Below are 22350 nucleotides of genomic sequence, written 5' to 3'. Positions count from 1 at the left end.
AAAGAGAAGAATTTCTGTGTCTGCCTCAGATAACCTGGGTGGTCTCTCACCTCCAGAAACCAAGTTGGTTTGAAGTTGACCAGACCTTCCAGAAGGGGTGGTGTAAACACCGGAAGAGGAGTGCAGCTTGGTGCCTGGGCTGAGAGCTGACCGTCTCTCATTCAGAAGTCCATGTGTTACCAGTAGCTTCAGACCCAGGAAAGTGGGGAGGAGGGTAAATGGATGTCCAAGGTAGGCTCCCCTATTGTGGTGCTGGGGGGGGTGTGATTTCCCACTTGTATACCAACGTTTTCAGCTCAAGCAGGAGACTCCCCTTTTTTTTGTCTGAAATACACCAAATACATCCCAAGGTTGGCACTACTAACCATCTCTATAATTAAGAGCTCATTCTTGTCCCTACGAGCTAAAATGTAGGGCCCAGGAGCCTTTCCATGGGTGCAGTCCCCAAGTTTTCTGTTACTTGCGCAAGTGCCACCCAAATTTCTGTCTTTTCCCAACGATGTAAAGACATCTGCTGTCCACCTACGTACTGCCACCAGGAGCTCCTAGCCAGGATGGTGTGTGTTCCCGGGGCCGTCAGCTTTCTTTGCCAAGTCCTCTGTCCACTCCCTTTTTATTCCATCTAGTCAAGTGGGCCCTTCCTAGGTGCTAGACTCCTAATCACAGGCAAAGGCGCACAAAGAGAGAATTGTAACATTTTAAAGATATCTATATAGATGTTTCCTTTCTTTTGCTGAAACGGTATGAATGGCTGTGCATGACCCACATTTGGCATAGTTGATTTATATTTAAAGGAAAATAAACGTCTCATCTCTCCCTGGTCCATGGAGGGTCTGTGAGCTTGACTTTGCATTCTGCGCTAGCTGTTAAATCTTATCCTAGCCCAGACATTCCAGTTGGGCCTACAGTTTAATACTCTTCCATAATATTTAGCCCCAGTTCCTGCAGCTATTAGAGAAAGCCAAAACTGTCTAATTCTGCTGCAACTCCACTGCTCAGAGCCACTGAACACAGCAGGACAGTGGGACAAGGGCATACAGAAGGGAGTGTCCCCAGTCCTAGAGACCTGCTATACAACATTGCACCTGTAGTCCCCAGTGCCATATTGTGCACGTAAACGTTTGCTGAGAGGACAGATCTCACGCTAAGTGTTTTCACTATAGTAAAAAAAAACTGTGGGGCACCTGGGTAGCTCAGTCAGTTAAGCGGGTGACTCTTGATTTCGGCTCAGGTCCTGATCCCAGGGTTGTGAGATCGAGCCCCGTGTCAGGCTCTGCACTGAGTGCAGAGTCTGCTTGAGATTCTCTCTCCTTCCCCCTCTGCCCCTCCCCCTCTAGCACATGCTCTGTCTCTCTCTCTCAAATAAATAAATAAATCTTTTTTATAAAATGCTACGGATAATGGGTTGTGATGGGATAGTGCCTGGAAGGGAGTGTGCGTGAGGTTCATGTTCTCTTCCATGATCCAGGTGCCCATTTGACAGATGTGCTCAGTTTGAGAAAATTTGTTGAGCTGATGGATGCACTTCTCTGTATGTATGTTATAAAAAATTTAAAAATAAAATGAGTAATTTCTCTCTCCAAAGAAAAGACACTATGTCATGTACACGTAGTGACTCAGTCAATCACACCAAATAATAATGAAAGCTGGGGTACCTGGGTGGCTAGTCAGTTAAGTGTCCAACTCTTGATTTTGGCTCAGGTCATGATCTCAGGGTTGTGAGATCAAGCACCAGTCGGACATTGCGCTCAGCGTGGATTCTGCTTAGGATTCTTTCCCTCTTCTTCTGCTCCACCTTCCTCCCCCACCTGCACGCGCTCACACTCTCTCTCAAAAAAAAAAAAAAAAAATGAAAACAAGAACAATAGCCATTAACTGGACAGCATGTGCTTCGAATGCGATACAATCTTCAATCAAAACAACAACCCTGTTATCACAGTACTTCAGTGTTTTTGGTGAGGAACTGAAGCATAGACAGACCTTGTATTTTTAACATTTCCAAGGTAACATAGCTAGTCAGTGGTGGAACTTGGATTTGGTCTGGGATGCTGAGTTCAAAATCCGGCCTGTAAACCACCATGGTGCCGTGCAGTGAACTCGTAGCCTTACCAGTTGCCCCCTACACCATTGCCACGAAGACTAACTGAGACACAGGTTCTGAGTTAGAAATACTGGCATATTGGGGCGCCTGGGTGGCTCAGTTGGTTAAGCCACTGCCTTCGGCTCAGGTCATGATCCTGGAGTCCCGGGATCGAGTCCCGCATCGGGCTCCCTGCTCGGCGGGGAGCCTGCTTCTCCCTCTGACCCTCCCCCTTCTCATGCTCTCTCTCTCTCTCAAATAAATGAATAAAATCTTTAAAAAAAAAAAAAGAAATACTGGCATATTTTTGGTAGAAAAAAAATTCAAGAAACTATAAATTATGAAGAAAAATGCTACGATGTCCCACACACAATAATTTTGTCTGGTACCAAACACAGAACTCTGGGATGTCCCGTTGTTGATACAATGCCATAGAATAGGAGAAAATTGATAAAATGAAGAGGGCAGTTTAAACATGATTATTCAGTCGCCAAGCCAAATAGCCAGGAAATATAACGTTTTGCAATATATACCTATACACAAACCACCCAAAGTGAGGGATCTGTCTTTCTGACTGTCCTATAAACACACAGGACAGACAAGATTAGTCCCAGAAAGAGGAAAGCCCTTTGTGGAGACCACTGCCAAAGAACGTGTGAGATATTGGGGAATCCAGAGCCGTATATGACCTTTGACACTGGGGAAGATGGGGTCTGGAGAAGAAAAGGGAATCTTTCCGTTGGAATGTTACCCATCAACAGAAGTTCAGAGGCAGGGATGCCTGGGTGGCTCATTTGGTCACGCATCTGCCTTTGGCTCAGGTTGTGATCCCAGGGTCCTGGGATCGAGTCCTGCATCGGGCTCCTTGCTCATCAGGGAGCCTGCTTCTCCCACTCCCCCTGCTTGTGCACTTGCTTTCTCTCTCTGACAAATAAATAAAATCTTTATCCAGAGGCAGAAATAACCAGGACATATTCAGGGCACCATCCAAACACCAAACAGCAAATCTATTGGCGAGTAGTTGAACAGGTGGCTGGGGAGGATTATGAAGAGCTATGAATGCCTGGAGGAGGCTGGGAGAATTTGAAGGGGCAGACAGGGCAAAGTCTGTGTAAATTATGAAATAATAGAGGACATGAGGGTGGAACACGGGGGGAGAGGAGACCATGAGGAGAGAGGGGGGTGGCTGATGAGGGCCTGGAATAGCAAGGGAGCTGTCCAGAAAACAAGAGAAAGATTTTTATTAACTTGGCAGGACTCAGTGACAAATTAGGTGTAAGGGACAGAGAAAACAGTCTCTAACTACTGCTTATCCAGAAGTGTTTCAAAAATGAACTTGGATAGGGAGGCGGTTTACCTGGGTTGAACCACAGAGGGGGAGCAGAGAAGGGGGACGAGGAGGAGGAGGGCTGATGTACTATGTGATGGAATGGCACGCCGGCCTGAGAACGGGAAAGACGGGGCCCTGACACCAACTAATTTTGGGATCACATCACCTGCTTTCTCATTTCTAAAACTAGGAATTTCATCCAGAAAACATTTATTGAGCACTTACCCTGTGTCAGGCAGTAAGCAACTGTCCATCTGTTTCCCATGTGGGTGGGCCAGTGGTGAGCCCTGTCCAGGGTAGGGTCCAGCCTTGGTTCTAGCAACCCAAGTATGGCCAGTTCCTATAGTAAATCCTAGCTTTTGCTTCCCTCTAGTGGCCACCTCGCACCACTGAGAACTGTGCTTTTGCCCTTTGGTTCCTAGAGAGGAACCTGAGTAGAAAGTTAAGAGGTCTTTAAGACGGAGCCAAGTCAGAGATCATGCACACGGTCAAGGGAACAGTTAGCAAGCAGAGTCCAAAGGGCACATTCTGATAGTTGGCAACCACACGGGAAGGTGGTGGTAAGAAAGACCCAGTGTCGTGAACCAGACATGAGACGGGGGTGCCCGTCAGTCCCAGAGAAAATGAGCCAAGGGCAGCAGACAGCAGAAAATCCTGTTAGGACTCACTCAGTAAATGGGTGAGCCTGGACAAGGAAGAAGTGCGGGTCGCAGATAAAGGCCCTTCGGGTCGCAGATAAAGGCCCTTCTTCACACTGACACGGCAAGGATAGGATCGGGGATAAGGGAAAGTCTGTAATTCACTGGGGACAAAAGCTTGACAACTTTCAAGGAAGACACTGTGAAGACTCTGGGAACCCCTGCATTTGCGTCTGCTCCCCTCCTCCTTGCTGGGCACGTGTTCTGGATCATTCACCTGGACAGCCGCCGTCTCCTCCAGTCCCCACTGCCAGGGTGGAACCCCACGGTTGGGGATGGCCAGGACGTGGTGAGGCCGAGCAGGCTGGCATAGGACAGGGCAGACGCTCCGGGCTCTCACCGGCTGGTGGGTGAGCAGGGGAGTAGTTCTCACCGAGTCTCACAGCCCTGGGCGGGTGACAGAGCTCGTAACATAAACAGCTCCGAGGCCAGACAGCCACGGCAGTACCCAGTGGAGCAGTCTGGTGAGTCGGCAATGGGAAGAGCAGATCACTTTCTGAGGGACCCCCGCCTCATCCCCGGGGCCAGCACCCCACGCTTCCCCTGTTGTCACGCTTGGGGTGTTTGTATGATGTTCCCCAACGGGACAGTAAGCTTGATGAGGGCAGGGCCGTCACCACAGTCTGCTTCAGCCCTCTCTGCCCTGTGCACAGCTCAGGGGCTGGCTGGTGAGTAAGCAAGTAAGTACATGGGTGACGTAACTGGGTTATTAAGACTTGAGGTCCTGCCTTTGTGATTTGCAGCTGTGTGTTCCTGAGCAAGATAGTTCACCTCTCTGAGCCTTGCTTTCCTCTTCTGTAAAATCAGATTATAAAATGGGGTCTGTGAGGATCAGGCTGATGTCTGTGAGTCTTGTAAAGGGTCATACAAGTGTGCATCATTATCTTATTCTGCTTGAAAATGGGAAATTAACCAGATGTCCACTGGCATCTCTTTGGGCCTGGGAGGCAGTGACTATGGGTGTTCGCTTTCTGAGTCAAAGCATTTAGAATGGGCTGCTCCTGTATGTGCAGTTGAATTCACCCCCCAGCTGCCAGCAGCCAGCTGGCCCCTTTTCTGAGACAGGTTCCCCTCCCGGGCACTCAGCAGCACACCCCTGAACTTCACCTGTGCCCTCTTTCCAATTCTGGTCCTGGCCGACTTGCAGCCTATGCTCAGATGACAGAACAATAATCAGGCTGACCGGTATTCTCTGGTCAACCAGGGGGTGGTATGGCCTCCCTCCAGGGATGGTTTTGCCAATTTTCTATATGCGAGTGGATATCTCAAACCCCGCCCCACCCCCCATCACCTCAGTATAAACATGTTATGCACCTGGTCCGGCAAATAGTTCCAAGAAATCCTTCCCAGCCTGATGTGGTCTCTTGTTTCTCTGGGAGCCCTAATGTGGGAAAGAAGGGACGTTCATATCCATGGCCCTACAAAGGGAAATTATAGCCTAAATTGTACCCTAAACCTTTTAACCCTGGGCTTGGTCCTATATGGTTGCTTTTATTTATTTTTTCCAGTCTGCCAGTTTCTCCCAATATGTGTCCCTAAGGCTAGCTTAGGAATGGATTTCTGTACCCTAGGCACACAGTATTGGCGCAGGAAACACGCCCTGGGTATGTGCCAAGTTAGGATGACTGGATAAACAATAGATAACATTTATTGAGCATGTGATGCATGTCAGGGTTTACCTGTGTGAACTCACGGAATCCTTGCAATGATTCATGTTTTCTCTATCTTATAGATAAGGAAGATTAGCCAAAGAGAGGCTAACTAACTTGCTTGAGCTTATACAGACAGAAACAATGGAGACAGATTCAAACCTAGCAGTCTGACTCCAGACCCCATGACCCACAGAATGGAAAATGGTGACCCACATCTGAATACCTGAGGTTGGATGACATGGTACACTTCTTTGAAGTCCTGTCTGGTCTTTGGCCAGATGGCCCCTGGAGCTCAACTTTTCAGTGTTGCCCAACTGCACAGAGGACAATTGTGAGAATGCCTGAGGGCAGCCCACGGCTTCTTTCCTCTCTATACCTGCAGAGAAGCTCTTTGTACTCCAGGCTTCTCCCAGCCACCTCTCTCCGCCCTCTGCTGTACATCACCGTGGGTTTTCAGCACCAGTCCCGTGGGCTCTTTCCTCTTTCCCAAGCTCTGGCGTGTGTTGCAGGAAAGTGCCCAGGTACCTACAAGTAGGACATCAGTAAAGGCAGCCTCAGGGAAGCACAAAGGAGCCGGGAGACACACCCCCACCCCGCCTAGTCAGAACCCTTATCTCTATACAAGGGATCAAGGTTGCAGAGGCCTCCGCTTATTGGCCAGCTGTGCATCCTCCCAGCTGTGTCTGCTGATCGCTTGTGCCTGGCCTCCATGCTCTCGGAAGCCTGGACAGGGAGTACAGAGATAAGGAGCAGACAGAATTCGCAGTTTTCATTTCCTCCCTCCCTCACCGGGGAGCTCGAACCCTCCAACCAGCATTCAATAAATTCTTGTTGGATGAGTAAGTAAATAAACATTAAGTTAAGCCAAATCTGAGACCCTGTAACTTCCACTCCTGGTGTTCATTATGCCCCGAGCAAATCCAGTTCCTCCTCTGGGTGGATGGCGCCTGTCTGCTAGGAGCCTAGGCATAGTATCCGTGAGCTCTGTCCTTGTTGCTACCAAACTGTGCTCTGTGTTTGTCTCTCACTTGGATGAACACATTGAAGCATAAATTTCAGGTTTGCAGATGCCACAAAACTGGAAGGAATCACTAATCTGATAGATGAGAGAGTCAAGAACACTACGCTTTAGCTAGAAATTTGAAGTTAACACAGATAAATAGAAAATTCTCTGAGTGGGGCGCGTGGGTGGCTCAGTTGGTTAAGCGACTGCCTTCGGCTCAGGTCATGATCCTGGAGTCCCGGGATCGAGTCCCGCATGGGGCTCCCTGCTCGGTAGGGAGTCTGCTTCTCCCTCTGACCCTCCCCCCTCTCATGTGCTCTCTCTCATTCTCTCTCTCTCAAATAAATAAATAAAATCTTTAAAAAAAAAAAAAAGAAAATTCTCTGAGTTAAAGCCTCAAGTGGAGAAAGGGAAGAAGTTCGCTTGAGAAGACCCTGTGAGTCAGACTGGGGTCTTTAGGAGGCTGCATGCTCAATAGAAGCCAGCAAGTAAAAGACTCGCGGACCACATGGATGGAAGTACAGTGTCTAGGCCTAGAAGTGAGTGCTTGGCTTAGTCTGTGCTGGACACACTAGGTCTAAAGGATTGGATTCAGGTCTAGGTGTCCCTATCAAGAAGGACAGTGACATACTAAGTTCATCCAGAAGAATATGATGAAAATAGTGGAAACTACACACTTGAGAGCCATTTGAAGGAACGTGTGGAAAAGAGAAGACTTAAGAAATTATCCATCTAGTCTTTACATATGTAGAGCTCCATGGAAGAAAGGAAGATTTCTTCTGTATTACCGTAGAGGGCAACTAAGAACCGTGGATGGAAATTACAAAAACAAAGGAAATGTTCTGAATACCTCAGCTCTCCATCAGGAGAGAAGAGTGTCATAACACAGAGAGCTAGATGTCCTGGAAAGGGTCCTGCCTTGAGTGGGAGATTAGAGTAGAAGCTCACAAAGGTCCTGGGTGTCTATGATCTGTAATCTTAGCTGCCTCTCCCAGCTTCGTGTTCTCTGCAGCTTTGTCAAGCTTTGGATTTGAAAATCCTCTTCCCACACTGACCCCAATCCGTAATCCGTGTATCAATACATTAGGTGCAAGTGTGGACCTAGAGCCTTATGACATTAAGGGGGACAGCGATCATTAATTTAGCAAAGTCTAGCGAGAAGTGTTCTGACCCCAGAATTTGAAAACCCAAGTCTGCTCTTGGCTCTGCTATATTGGGGTCCTCGGTTTTTCTACTTATGACTTAAGAGCATTGGATAATCCCTGGCTTAACTCATTTACTTACCCACTAACACATTCATTCATTTGACAAATGTTTATTGTCTACCATCTTTCAGACACTATCTTCCTTAGGTAAGTCCTTCCTCTTTGGGGGATTAATTTCCCTCTTCTGTCAAATCAGGGGATTGGGTTAGATTGGGTTAGATGAACCCCAAAGTCCCTTGCACCTCAGCTAGGCCGTGAACCCACCATCAGTACCATCACCTCACCACACATTTCACAGCTTTGACTAGAACATTTTCACATAAGGCCTGGACGAATGCTTTGCTAAATAAAAAAAATCCATCTGGGCGCCTGGGTGGCTCAGTCGTTAGGCGTCTGCCTTCGGCTCGGGTCATGATCCCGGGGTCCTGGGATCGAGCTCCGCATCGGGCTCCCTGCTCCGCGGGAAGCCTGCTTCTCCCTCTCCCACTCCCCCTGCTTGTGTTCCCTCTCTCGCTGCCTCTCTCTCTGTCAGATAAATAAATAAAATCTTTAAAAAAAAAAAAAAAAAAACCATCTTGTGGTTCAGGCACTCCTCAAACCTGTCTACCTATTAACTCCTTTTTTTAAAAAGGGAATGAAGGGATTAATTTTAATTTGTATCTACTAAAGGTATATCACATTAAGAGAAACAAAAAAAGAAAGAAAGAGGATAAAAGAGAAAAATCCAGAAGCCAACATGCTAATCCTAATGGTTGCCACTCAGTGAATGCTTACTGAGGCAAATCTCTGAGACTTGAACGTCTGAAAGAGGCCTTTCGTGTACTCTCATCTTGACTGACACTTTGTTTGGACACAGAATTCTAGGTTGGTAATGATTCCCACTCAGAATTTTGAAGGAATTGCTCCATTTTCTTTAACGTTCCAAGGCTGTTGTTGAAAACTGCTGTCATCGTGATTCTTGATTTTGTTGGATTTTATCTGACTTTTTTTTCCTCCTCTCTCTCTGAAAACTTTTAGAATGCCCTCTTCACTGCCGATATGTCCTGACCCCATGCTTTAGAGTGGGTCTTTTTAAAGTTCATCACAGCGGACACTTGGAACAATACGTCAGCTTGGCAGTTTGTGCCTTTCAGTCCTGGGAACTTTTCTTGACGATTTATTCCCTTTCATTCTGTCTGCCTCATACTTGTTGGATCAGTTCTTTAATTTTCTTACATTTTCGCTCTTATTTTCCTCTCTCACTGCTCTTGTCCTACTCTCTGGAAGATGTCTCTGACTCTGTCTTCCGACCCATGTATGTATGAGATGTTTCATTCCCACCATAGTTGTGATTTCTGAGAGCTCGTCCTCATTCTGAAATGTCCCCCATCTCTGTAGCAGCTTGTCTGTTTTCCTGGATATAAAACCTTTCTTGCGTCTCTGAGGATATTACAGTGTTGCTGAAGTGTGGTTGTCCTGCCTGCCTGTTGTTTCCTCGGAGTGCCTGATCCTTCTTCTTTGTTTAGTTTGGTCTCTGTCAGAGGGGCTTTTCTGCAAAGTCTGGGGATCTTTGGCCGGATCAGATTCATATTTATGAACGAGGCACCAAAAAAGCCGAGCGGATACTCTGTGTAATGGAAGGAGTGTATTTACTGGAAGGTTCCACTCTGCAGTGAAGGGAGGGATCTCCAAATGTCAGAATTTGAGTATCTGTACATCTTTTTGGTTTCCCTAATGAAAGATCCTCAGGTCTACGTAAAATGTTTATATTTGGCTGCCAGTATTCTGGGAGACAGCAAGATCAAGGATGGTGGCCATCTCCCTCTTCTGTATGTGGACCTTCAGTGAATTTCAATTTTCAGGAAAGTGTGCATCGCCTAGAAGAGGGACCGAGGGGTGTACTCCCTTTACAACCCCTCTTCCCCTTTTAGCCCCACTTGTACTCTGACCCTCAGTGCAGCCTGGTGCTTCCACTTCCTGAGCCTTTCCAGGGGTCGTGCAGGGCTAATGGCAGGGACTCGCATCTCATCTCCATTCTGCCGGGTCAGAACCCACTTTTGCAGGGACTTTCTGTTATTCGAAAAAAATGTTGACTTCTCTTGTCTATTCTTACCTCTCATTCTCTTTATTCTTGGGGGTTTATATCTCCCCCCACCCCGTGTCATTTTTATCACACTTAGGAATTAATGAAGATATAGCCAAATGATCGGAGGGTGAGATAATTTCTCAAAAAAGGGTTCTGAACAAATAAACTGTGGGGTCAGGAAGACACGGACAAGAGGAGGCGAGCAGCAGTGCGAGAGCCCTCAGCCACTGCAGCTCCACCTCACAGCTCCGCACCAGGCAATAGCTTGAGGGCTTCACTCTCAGGCACTCAGTGAGTATTTGCTGATCACCTGCTCTGGGCCAGCTGTCACTCTAGACTCTGGAGATGTGACTGTGAGCAAGACAGAGAAGGCTTCTGCTCTCCTGGACCTTACATTTTGACGTGTGATATGGCAACAAATAAATAAACAACCCGTTAGTGGTAAGTGCTCGAAAAAATTAAACAGAGTTGTGTGTTAATGAGTGAACATAGGAACTACTTCACCCGTAGAATATTAACACTGGAAGGGCCCCTGAAATCCAATTTCCTCATTGTAAGAATGAGGAAGTTCAGGTACAGAGAAGGGAAGGGATTTTCCCAATGCCCCTACACTAGGGCCTCCCGATTCCCGCTCCTGCATTCTTCCTGCTATTAATTTCTACCCAATTCATGAGACTTCTACTGACCGCAGACCACACTCTGTGCCTCTCTGGGGCTCCACCTTCCATCTCAACCCCATGGGAACCCACTAAACCAAAAAGCTCCATCAGTTGCAGTCAGAGCAGCCCCAGCTCCAGGGAACAAAAATGAAGCCAGTCATCAGCTTTAGACTCTTAACCAGACTTGGCAGCAACCCAAGCTAGCTACCACCTACCAGCGACTGAAGCCGTCCCAGAGCTCCACAACAGTGTCCCTCAATGTCCAGACATTGCGATACACCTGTTTCAGATCCTGATCAGGATGGAAGCAGAGCACTAAACTCCTGTAAGGAGACTTCCTTTCTGAAGAGCTCACCTGGATTGCACAGGAGTGCAGGGACAGAGGTTTCTAGTGATGGATTTTAAAGCCTCTACACATAGGCATCATTAGCAACTCGGGCCTTTCCTGAGGCTCACACGGTGGTCCTGGAGCAGAACTGGGAACTATCCCTCTGTCCACTGCCCCTTTTTCCCCTCAAAGTATTATGCCTCCTGGGAATATTGCATCTTCCCCCCATTCCATTGTTGACTTTCATACAAGTTGTTATTGTTACTTTCCTTATAAATAACTCTTAGGTCAGAAATATCAGGCAATACTGGAAATTAGAAAGGAGGGGTGAAATCGCCCAGTTTTCCACCCAGTAAAGCCAGTCTTAACATTTTGATGAATTTCCTTCCTGTTAATTTCTGATGAATAGGGTTGTTGTTAGTGATGTTCTTCACCTAGTTATATTTGCAACTTTATATCCTGTCCTTTTTATTTTTTACATTATATGAGGTAAGCAATTTGTAACTGTTATAGAGCTTTATTAATATATAAAGACTGCATAATTAAACAGTTACTTAGTATATATATTAGTGTATATATCATAATTACTTAACCATTCCCTTCCTGTTAGATTTTTGTGTTTTATTTTTTGGGTTTTTTTTTTTATGTTATAGTTTTCTCATTTAAAAGAATGCTGTTATGAACGTATTCATGCTTAAAGCTACATGAGTACAATTGCATGTCACCTTTGTGCTGCCTCTCATCTTTTTGTAATCGGAAGGGAATCGTACACAGACTGTGTTCTGAGACATTTCATGGTGAGAACGTTTGCATCTCCGACTGTGGGATTGGAGGCATTGGCCGCAGGGGCAGGAGCCACTGGGGGAGAGAAGGGCTGTTTCGAACAGGAGTTGGCAGGTCCTCTCGGTGCCCTAAAACCACAGCAAGTAGATACCCTCCAACTTCACCTTTTTCTAAGGCCAGCTGTGGCCTCCCACGTTGTCATTCATAGGCAGACGTTAATGCAGAGAACTCTGTGCCTCGCCCTGGCTGGGCACCATGGAGGAATTAGAGTGAATCAGAGGGCAGGCAGCCAGGGGAGGAGGAGGAAGCCTGACTTACCTGATGGGGAAGCAGTGTCAGGAACTGATGCTCACAGGATCAGCAGGCTCCGGCAGCAGGTGTTGTGAGCAGTTCTCAGGCTCTTGGGCGGGGGTGCTCTTCAGATGGATGGTGCATGGAAAGCAATGTAGAATGAATCCTCATTTCCATAAAGGGATCCAAGAGCCCACCATCCCCTTGTCCTTTGGCAGAAGAAGCTTGTGCTGAGTTGGGGGACCCTTAAAGGCATCTGAGTCACGTTCCCTAGAAGCCTTCAGGCCATTCTTCTAATTGGCCTGGGTTAGGGCAAGACTCCATTAAGATTATAAAAAGGGAAAAAGATTTGATTTACTCTCATAATAATTTGCATGCCTATTTACAGCTGGTATAGTCTATTTCCAGACAACTGATTCCTTTTTACCATTTCTTCTCTACTCCTTTCCCTCAAATTTAAATAATAATGATAATTAATACCTCTAGAATTTATTTATAAACAAGCATTTAGAGAGCTTAGTCTGTAGATGGCACTGTCCTAAGTGCTTTAAAAATATCTTGGGGCACCTGGGTAGCTCGGTGGGTTGAGCGTCTGACTCTTGATTTTGGCTCAGGTCATGATCTCAGGGTCCTGAGATGGAGCCCCTCATTGGGCTCCATGCTCAATGGGGAGTCTGCTTGAGATTCTTTCCTTGTCCCTCTCCCCCTGCCCCTCCCCCTGCTCACACTTGCTTTCTCGCTCTAAATAAATAAAATCTTTAAAAAAAAATTATCTCATTGGGAGTGCCTGGCTGGCTCAGTCAGTAGCATGTGTCTCTCAATCTCAGGGTTGTGAGTTCAAGCCCTGCATTGGGCATAGAGCCAACTTAAAAAAAAATTATCCCATTTAATGTTCATAGCAACCTATGAAGCAGATACTCTTATATCCCCATTCCACAGATGAAGAAACTGAGACCAAGAGGTTAAGTGACTTGCTCCTGGTCACACAGCCAGTGAGGGGCTCCAGAGTCCATAGCCCTCAGGAGAGTCTGGTAGAGACAAAGAGGCAGGCAGAAGCTTGGGGACCTGAAATGACAACAGTAGAATGCTGGGCAGGTCGTGTTCTACCTCTCTGAATATCCCCCCCACTGGAAACCCCACAGGGAATAATCAGATCTTTTTCCATAACACAAGGAAGTTCTTAGGGCTAATCTAGCTCATGCTGTTTATACACGAAGGAGGAGTTCAGGCAATCTCCAAATAATAACCAAGCAAAAATGGACCTAAATGAAAGCAATCGTTTCTGGTGAATGTGAGTGAGAATGAGGGTGGTTATGGAGTGTCCTGTGTGTGTTTCCTCTGTGCTGGAGAGAGGGCTACCCGGGAGCACCTCGGAGCGGGGAGGACAAAGTCCACCCAGGGAGTGGGTATCACGGGAACAGGTTCCACAGGAAATGGTCAGGACCTAGGAAGGAGAGAGGCTGGGAAAGTCAGGGGAAGAGAATCAGATGATGGCTCAGCAGTGAGGGCGGGGGCTTGCAGAAATCTAAGCAGTGATTAGCATCAGAAAGGTTTAGCAGGCCCTGCGCAAGGTCCTAGGGAGCTAGGCAAATGTGTGTTGTGTTGTGGTGAGCGCTGTGTATTGTGTAAGACTGATGAATCACAGACCTGTACCCCTGAAACAAATAATACATTATATGTTAATAATAACAGTAATAATAATAATAAACATTAAAGAATCTAACACTAAAAAGAAAAAAAAGAAAGAAAGAAAAAGAAAATGCCTGAGAAGCTCCCAGGAAGGGGCCAAGTCAGAGACTTCTGGGGGTGGGGGGGAGGTGCACAGTGAGGGAATAAGGGGGGAAAAGATTATAGAAACTGGAGTGCACAGTAAGAGAAGACTCAGAAACACCTGACTTCAGGCTGAGAGTCTGTGCTACCAACTCAAGGCTCCCAACGTTTCCCTCCCGGGAATGAGTTTGGTCGTATAATCTAGAGTGGGATCAAATTGGTAGATTGGAAGTTAAGCATCCATAGCCAATAGTTTGAAAATAACCAGTACAAATCTGATGCAGCCTCGGAGTTTTGAGCAGGGTGTGATAGCCCTTCCTGACACCTGTTGAATCACCTGGGACCTCTGCAGTGGGGAGAGGTTGGGCCCCCTCCCTCCACACCCCCTGGTCTCAGCCTGTCAAATAGGAACAAATGGTTCACTGAGAAAACATTTTAAAGATTTGCGGGGGACATTGAAACAGTTCTTAAAGGCTGTGGGCAAGAGAAGAATGAGGTGAAGACAAAGGTGTTTTTTGCAACATTCTCTGAAGACCTAGTTAATCTTCTGGGACAGAGATTTAGCTCGGGGAGAGAAATGGGGACTTCCTGAATGTGCCACTGTAATGGAGTGCAGCACTGCAAGGGGGAAGGGACAGGGCGAGTGGGGACCGGTCACTGGTCCTTGCCAGATGGGAAGAGAAAGAAGAGAAAGTAATGACCCCGGGGCTCTGCGAGACAGACCTCCTGACGCACAGCAGAACTGCTCAGAAAGAAAACTGCACGTGTACTTTTCTAAGAAACTGATCATTTAGTATTTGTGAAGGAATTTGTTTTTTATTGGTTAATGAGGGGCACACTCTGTAATTAATGTTCAGTAGGTGGTGTGACTCATCTCAGTCCAGGAGAAAACTTAAAGCGTGAGGCATGAATGAATGATTTTGAGGATTTCAAGTACAAATGTTTCAAGTGTGCCAAGATTCCTCAAAGGTCTTTTGGCCCCTCTGCCCCTGCCCCTCCTTGCAAGGGCTCTTCGAACTTTCCAGTTCTGATTCCAGTCCTGGGTTCTCTGAAGCAGGGTTTCTCAGGTGTGAACCCAGAGTCCCCTGGGGAGCCTGAAGCTTCCCTGTTGCTCTGGGGAGAGGTTGAGGGGGGATTTCAGAGGCAGCTCTGCCCGACCACGGGCTCATCCACTGCTCCTAAGCCCCTCGCCGCCACTGTTTGGAAATCCCTTGTTGCTGTGGAGTGGGGACCAAGTGTGGTAAATCTCTTTGACCACGCCACTGAGGTGAGGCAAACCAGGACATTCATCCTATATTTGAGCCGTAATGGGTTTTGGCTGGGTCTGTGAGCCCATTGATCATCTTTCTTCCACTTTCTCCTCTGTCTGTCTGGCCTGTGCAGCCCACAGGAAGCAGAAACCACCATCTGCTGGTGTTTTCCAGGTTTCTCTTGATCTTTGAATTATAGAGGCACGCAGCCTGGCTCTTTATCCTCTCCTCCTCCTGCCCCCACCACAGCCCCCACCTGCCTGTGGGTGGGTCTGGCTGTAACTTCTCCACGGGGGGCAGTGGGTCTCTGTCTGGGGTCATGCTGGGCTGTTTGTAACCAGAGCCTCAGGCTCCCTCTGCTTCGCTGCAACAGTCTGCAAAAGGGCCATTTCCATCCCTGAAAGGGCTGCAAGTTGCATCTCAGGTCATGTGCACACTTGACCTTGGGAAAGAATCCTAAGGTTGGCACAGAGGAGTGACCGCACTGAAGCATAAGAGTTCATTGATAGAAATTCTCAGACTTAGCAGGAAATTTTGTGATCATCTAGTCTAACATCCTACAAATGGAATTGGCAAATTCTACAAATTTCCATTAGTGGAAAGTGGAGTCAACTTAGTGGGATGCCACCAGCAACTGAGAAAAAAAAACTGAAATAGAATATCAGTGAACTTAACTCCGTGAAACTTGTGTTTCCGTGATGTAGCCGTTCCTAGTGTAGACTGGTCAAGATAGAAACTGCAGTCCAAAAAGTGTAAGCAACTTGATGCAGGCCGAGCCAACCCCGAGAAGACCAGTAGCTCCGGCCAGTGGTGCCTTCTCTCCACCTGCTTCCCACCCCCTCTAACCACAAACATGCCTAAAACTTGTACATAATTTACTCTGGTATGTGGTGTAAAGAACAGGGGATTTGTGGTCCAGGGCCGGCTTCAAGTCCAGTTGGGTGACCATGGGAAACCATCTAGCCAGTGTTTCTCAGGCAGTATCTCAGGGAACCCCTTTTCAGAATCATAAGTTGGGGGAGTCTTGTTAAAAATAGGCATTCCTAGGTCTCCTGAATCATAACCTGTGACTGGGGGCTAGGGCAAGCGAGGAACCAGCAAAGCCATCTGCACGTCTAATAAACTCCTTAGGCAATTTTTATGCACACTCATTGTGTCAACAATGATCTTGACATTTCTGAGCTTGAAGCTCTTTGGCTGGATGAGCGGAGGCGGTAACAGCACCTGGTCGTTGTGGAGAGTTAATGTGAAGGTACTTTGCACAGTGTAAAAGCACTCTGCAGACTTGAGGGATCACCATCCCACACCATTCTTCTCAAAACGATGCTTTAGGGAAGAGAGCACCAGACGGGGACAGGGTAGAGTCGGTGCATTTAATGCGACCAAGAAAGTTAAATGGAAAAAGGAGCCAACAAGCGTGTTTTCTTCTTCTGTCGCTTTCCCTCTTGCAGCTTCTGTCCTGCAGACTTCTCTTCCTGATCAAATCTCAGTGGCAGTACCATGCCCCTCCACGGACTTGTGTTTTGAGCAGGCTCCCTGCTCAGTGGTTGGTGCCGATACATAGGGCAACTCTCAGTCTGATGCATCGTGCGGCTTCTCAAGCCCACTGTGACGTTCAAGTTCCTTTAACAGGAAATTCTCACAGTCCGGGATGCTGAGCTCTGGGGCCTGGTGGAACTGTTGATTCTCTACTTACTGGGATGCTTGCTGTGTTTTCCATTCAGCAGAAGCCTCCCAGGCTGTAGGTGAAATAGCTACACCATATATTTGGACTAGTGCCTTAGTACGGCTGCTGGTGCAGACAATGCAGGCCCTGGAGGCTTCCATTAGAGATGCACAGACTGAGGCCAGGTTCCCTGGAGGCGGTAGGGGGACTGTCCCACTGAGCCACTGTCTGGGCTGAACCCTGGGGAGAACGGGCTACCCAGCTGGGCCTCTGGGTCTCCCATTTCTTCCCTTCTCTTCCGCTCATTCTGCCCCTAAGTGCAGGTGCTATTTCAAGAGACAGGCTCTGTGCTTAGCTCTGTGAGACAAACTAATAACTAGTGGTTTCTCGTGGTGAGAAGAGAAGGTCTCGGCTTTCAGCTAGAAGAGGCAGTTCTCACCCTGGGGTGTCTCCCCGCAGTTTTATTGGTTCTGCCCCAGAACCAGTACAGTGGGGAAGGGCCAGGCCCAGGGGGAGGGCACGATGGGGCACTGAGGATGGTTCCTAAGTACGACGTGACCTCTCTTCTTCCCTTCCCATTCTTTCCCCTGGCCCCCAGTGGCTGGGCTAAGGTAAGCCAACTCCGTTCCCCTTCTGTTCTGCTTCTCCTTGGACTTGATGCCTCCTTCTTTTTTGTGTCACTGGCAGCCTCTGTTTTCAGCTGAGGGTCCAGCTAGGGATGGGGAGAGGGAAGATTGCAAAGGTTAGGAGGAAGGAGGTCGTCTCTTCCGTTATTCCCAAATTTCAACTAGAAGCACGTAAGAGTGTGTGAGTTAGAAATGGTGCCCAGGAAGTGTCAGAGGGTGGACACAGGGGCGGGGATGGGGTAAAGGTAGTGCCCTGGGAAGAAGTAAAGAGACATACTGGGGGAGGGGGTGGAGGGCACAGTTAAATGGAAGCTTGGCAAAGGAAAATAAGAATAACTCCAGGCGAACAAGAAGGAATTAAAATCAAGCTCGGTCCTGGGCAGGCTCCAGGCTGTGGCCTGAGCTAGAGCGGTGGGATGATTGAATGGCATTGTGTCAATTACTTTATTTTCTTGTTTTCTTTCCTGTTCCCAACTCCCTTTTCCATCTTCTGCCTTCTTTCCACTCCGGACCCCATCTTTCCCCTTTATCTTCCTCTCTTCCTCTTCTCCTCTACACGCATCCTTTCTCCCTTCCCCTCTGGCCCACCATCTCCTCCCTCCACCCCTCACATTTCACTCCACACCCTACCCCAAGCTCTCTGGCGGATGTGAGTTGACCGTGGTCCTCCAGGACTTCAATGCAGGCCACAGCAGCGAGCTGACCATCCAGGTGGGGCAGACGGTGGAGCTGCTGGAGCGGCCCAGCGAGCGGCCGGGCTGGTGTCTGGTCCGTACCACGGAACGGAGCCCCCCCCAGGAGGGCCTGGTTCCCAGCAGCGCCCTGTGCATCTCCCATTCCCGAAGCAGCGTGGAGATGGACTGCTTCTTCCCCTTGGTGAAAGGTAGGGGGAACTGAGGGGGCGGGCACGTGCCAAGGGCCGCTGGGGCGCTGGCCCACCCTAACCCCAGAACATCGCGGAACTAACCGGTCTTGTGAACCTGTTGGACCGTGTGGGATTCCTCTGGGACCTGCTTGTGAAGGGAGCGGGTTGGGAACTTGAAGAAAAAGAGCTACCGAGTGGCCGTGTGACTTTGGAAAAGTCATGTAACCTTTGTGAGTCCATTTTGTCTTAAAATGAAAGCTGGATTAGATGGCCTCTAAGACCTCTTCCAGCTCTCCCACAACATTCAGAAAAGTCTTCTTGTACCTCTGGCCAGCGTCTAGCCTTCTCCCTTCTGCGCTGACCCATACCCTCCTGCTCCAGAGCTACTCTGGGCTCCCCGGCAGGTTTGACCCTCCCCTCGGCCCTGCCAGGCCACGAGACACTTATTTATGGGGCTCTAATAGATACGTTATTTGAGCCCTGGCTTCTGTTTTATGTAAGCTCTGTTATTTATTTTATATAAATTATTTGCTTGCTTATTCACTTTTTCCCTTACACCAAGGAGGCTGAACTACTTAGAACAGTGATTCTCCAAGGTGAGGGGTGTCTCTGGATTGGCAGCATCAGCATCCCTCGGGAACCTTTAGAAATGCAAATTCTCAGACTCCAATCCAGACCTACTGGGTCAGAAATGCTGGGGGCAGGGGCCAATGGTCAGTGTTTTAACAAACTCTCTGGGGACTTTGATGCTCACTCTAGTATGAGAACCACTAACTTAAAAAGACAAGCCTGGCAGGGGCTTTGAAGTCTTTCATTGAGTCATTACATTAAGTAAACTGAGGCTCAGAGGGTGACACCAAGTTCTCCTGGTTCTGAGCTTATTTTCTTAACTGCTCAGATGATCTACGTCGGGGCGCCTTCTGTGAAGACCCGTGCTGGGTATTTATGAAATGGAAAGAGGGCAGGGACCTGTTTGGAGGCAGGGACACCAGGGTCACCACGGAGACCCGCTACAGACTTCCTGGTACATACTGAGGCTAATTAAATTGCTGAAATGATCCTGATTTTCGAGTTCCATCTGGTCCACCTTCACAGCCTGACTTCCTCCTTTCGTCCACCAGATGGCAGTAGCAGGTTGCATTATTCGTGCTGCCCGACTCCTCCAAGGGTGTCCCTGGGGTTTTACTGGAAACTAAAACCTGATTCTTTTCTCTACACACACACACACACACACACACACACACACACACACACACACCACCTGTGTCGCTTTCCCCCAGTTCAGCCATCACCTGCTTCTCCCCCCTTTTCTCTGAAGACTGAGCGGGGACAGTGTCAGGAAATTGGAGTTTGAATTGCAGGTACAACTCCTGGGTCCTTTGAAGTAGCCACTGGAGAAACTCACCGTACCAAGGAAGAGAAGATCTGTGAAACTCGGGAATGTGGCTCTGTTTGAAGTCTGACCAAGGGGAAACTGGGGCACAAAGGGGCCAGAATTGTGAGGGTGGATGATGTGAAATACACACAGCACTTGGAACAGTGCCCAGCACGCACGCAGTATGTGCTATAGTTATTACATCATTTGTCATCGGTTAGTCAGCAAAATAGCTACAAACTCCCACACATCCCATCTAGCGACCCCCATCTTTGGAGACAAAACCAAGGACAGCGCATCCTGTGCTGGGAAGGTCTGCAGGTGTGGGTGGTTCCATCAGGAAGGACTCTACTTCCAGAGAAGAGCTGAGACTTCCGGACGTAGGCCAGGCCTCCCCGGCCTGTGGCTGGGGAGACCCTGCGTCCCCTCCTTGCCGCCCACCAGGTGGGCCCCTACCGCTTGTGGGGCCTGGCAGGAGTAAGCCAGCCATGCAGAAGCAGAGAGCCAGAAAGCCGTCAGAGGGGGTCTGTGATCCAGGGCGAAAAATCTAGAGGGAGAGGGGTTGGTGAAGAGGTAACAGACAAGGGGCACTAAGGAGGAGGGATGGTAAAGAGAGGGCAAGAGAGAAAGTAGGGAGGGAAGCAAACATGGAACTTTCTGGCTCTCTCCACCAGCCAGCTTGGCTTCTTAAAGGCCGTCCCCTACCAGTGCCTACCACCCATTTCCTTGGCTCTGTTTGTTTGCAGGCTGGTTCCTCTCTCTCCAAGCGTAGGCCAATGAGCGGGGCCTTCGGACGGCAGCCTGTGAGCTCGCACCACCCTCTCCCCCGTGTGGGCTCAGTACACATAGGTGTCCAGTTCCTGGCAGTCAGGGCGCCATGGAGTAGCCCTCATGGCCCTAACGTGGCCTCATCTGAAAGTATGTGCACTCGTGCACACGCCCCAGTTTGGAAAGCCCCCTCCCCCTTCAGGGCCTGCCGGGAGTATTGGCTTCTTAGCCGAAACTCGTTAAACTGTTCCTTCCCCCATTCCGACTGGCTGCCTGCCGGCCACCTGGCCTTTTCTCCTCCCAGCTGATCTGTCTCCAGCAGGCGCTCTAACTCACAATGCACAGCTGGACTGAGAATAAAACATTCTTCTGGGGGTTGTGGCCTTATCCCATGTCGCTAGAGGTTGGAATCTGTTTCTTTTTCAGTTCTTAGAAGGGAACTGGTCCTCTTAACCTTTGCAGAGAGCATCAGGTCAGTGTTCCTCTGGGCTGTGAGAAGGAGGGCAGTATCTGTAGGATGTGCAAAGTGCCACGTGAGTGCTCAGGCCATGACTGTCGCCCCCGGAAATGGAGGCGGAAGAACCTCGGAATGGTAACACTGAGGAGGGTACTTGGGAGAACTGCTAGACCACGGCTCTCAACCCTGGCCACATAGAATCACCTGGAAGCTTTACCAAATGACAACACCCAGTCGCCACCTAAAACAACCGGATTCAGAATTTCTGGAGTGGGACCTGAGGGTCAGTGTTTTCTAAATGCTCCTTAGGTGAATCCAAGGTCTAGCCAGGGTTGAGAAGCAGAGCACTACCCAGTTTCCTTTCTTCTAGGGGCACTCTTGGGCACAGGAGAGCAAGGTGACTCCTCAGAAGCCACAGAGAAAGTTGATGGCAAAGCTGGAGTAGAACCAAGGCTCCCACCTCACGGCCCAGAGCTCTCCACCACACACCCTGCCCACCGGGCTTGCAGGCAGCTCAAGGCTTCTCTCTTGTCTCTCGTTCCCGTGCCTTCTCCGGAGACAGTGGATGGTTGTTTCCTCCTGATATATCTGCGGCAGGACTGATGATAAGTCTGTGTGACCAAGTGGGGGCCCTGCTTTTCCTATGACTTTGCTGCCCCCCTCACTAGGCTTGGGCACTGTGGGACCTCGTCATTCCTCTTCCTAATCTATCCCCTCTCGCTTTCTGAGCAGTGAGTGGGGGAGGGCAGTGCTTCCCACGGGTTTCAACTCTGGATACATCTGAGAACCACTCGGAGGAGACTTTTTAAAAGTCTTCTGATGCCTCACACCCCCACCCCAGACCAGTTAATTCAGCACCACCAAGGTCCTGGGGCATCAGTATTTCTTTGGTTCGTTCGTAATTCTGATGTTCCATGAGTGTTGAGAGTCCCTGCTTTAGGGGGTTGGCCGCCTTTACCAGGAGATAGTAAAGATGAATTGGAAGGGATTAATCTGCAAGTTATATAAAGAACCCCTACAACACAACAACAAACAATTTGATTTAAAAATGGGCAAAGGACTCGATAGACATTTCTCCAGAGAAGATATACAAAAGGCCAATAAGCACATGAAAACATGGGCAGCATCACTAACAATTAGGAAACTGCAAATCAATACTACAATGAGGTACCATTTTATATCCATTAGGATAGCTATTTTTTTTTTAAAAAAAACCCCAGCGAATTGGGGCGCCTGGGCAGCGTATCAGTTGAGCCACCCACTCTTGGTTTTGGTTCAGGTCATGATCTCGCAGTCCTGGGATCAAGCTCCACGTCGGGCTCAGCCTTCAGCTCAGAGTCTGCTTCAGATTCTCTCCCTCTGTCTGCCCCTCCCCCCGCTCTCTCTCTCTCTCTCCAATACATAAATAAATCTTTAAAAATTTTTTTAAAATTGAAGACCACAGAAAAATAGCAGGCACTGGTGAAGACATGGAGGAAT

At 48.5% G+C, this 22350-nt stretch overlaps 1 protein-coding gene across 1 annotated transcript in view; it reads left to right on the top strand.

The window, feature by feature from the left end:
* The window catches only part of KALRN (kalirin RhoGEF kinase), a 535107-nt gene that overhangs the window by 378733 nt on the left and 134024 nt on the right, over window positions 1–22350 (top strand). Inside the window, exon 33 of the mRNA XM_081815029.1 lies at window positions 18043–18289. Coding sequence (XP_081671155.1) covers window positions 18043–18289 — 247 coding nt within the window. The remainder of the gene's footprint in view (window positions 1–18042; window positions 18290–22350) is intronic.

Source organism: Leptonychotes weddellii, chromosome 1 (genome assembly GCF_054177405.1).
Source record: "Leptonychotes weddellii isolate Sample4059 chromosome 1, ASM5417740v2, whole genome shotgun sequence".
NCBI classification, from domain to species: Eukaryota; Metazoa; Chordata; class Mammalia; order Carnivora; family Phocidae; genus Leptonychotes; species Leptonychotes weddellii.
Note: the sequence above shows the minus strand (reverse complement) of the source record. Positions and strands in the feature narration are given on the sequence as shown.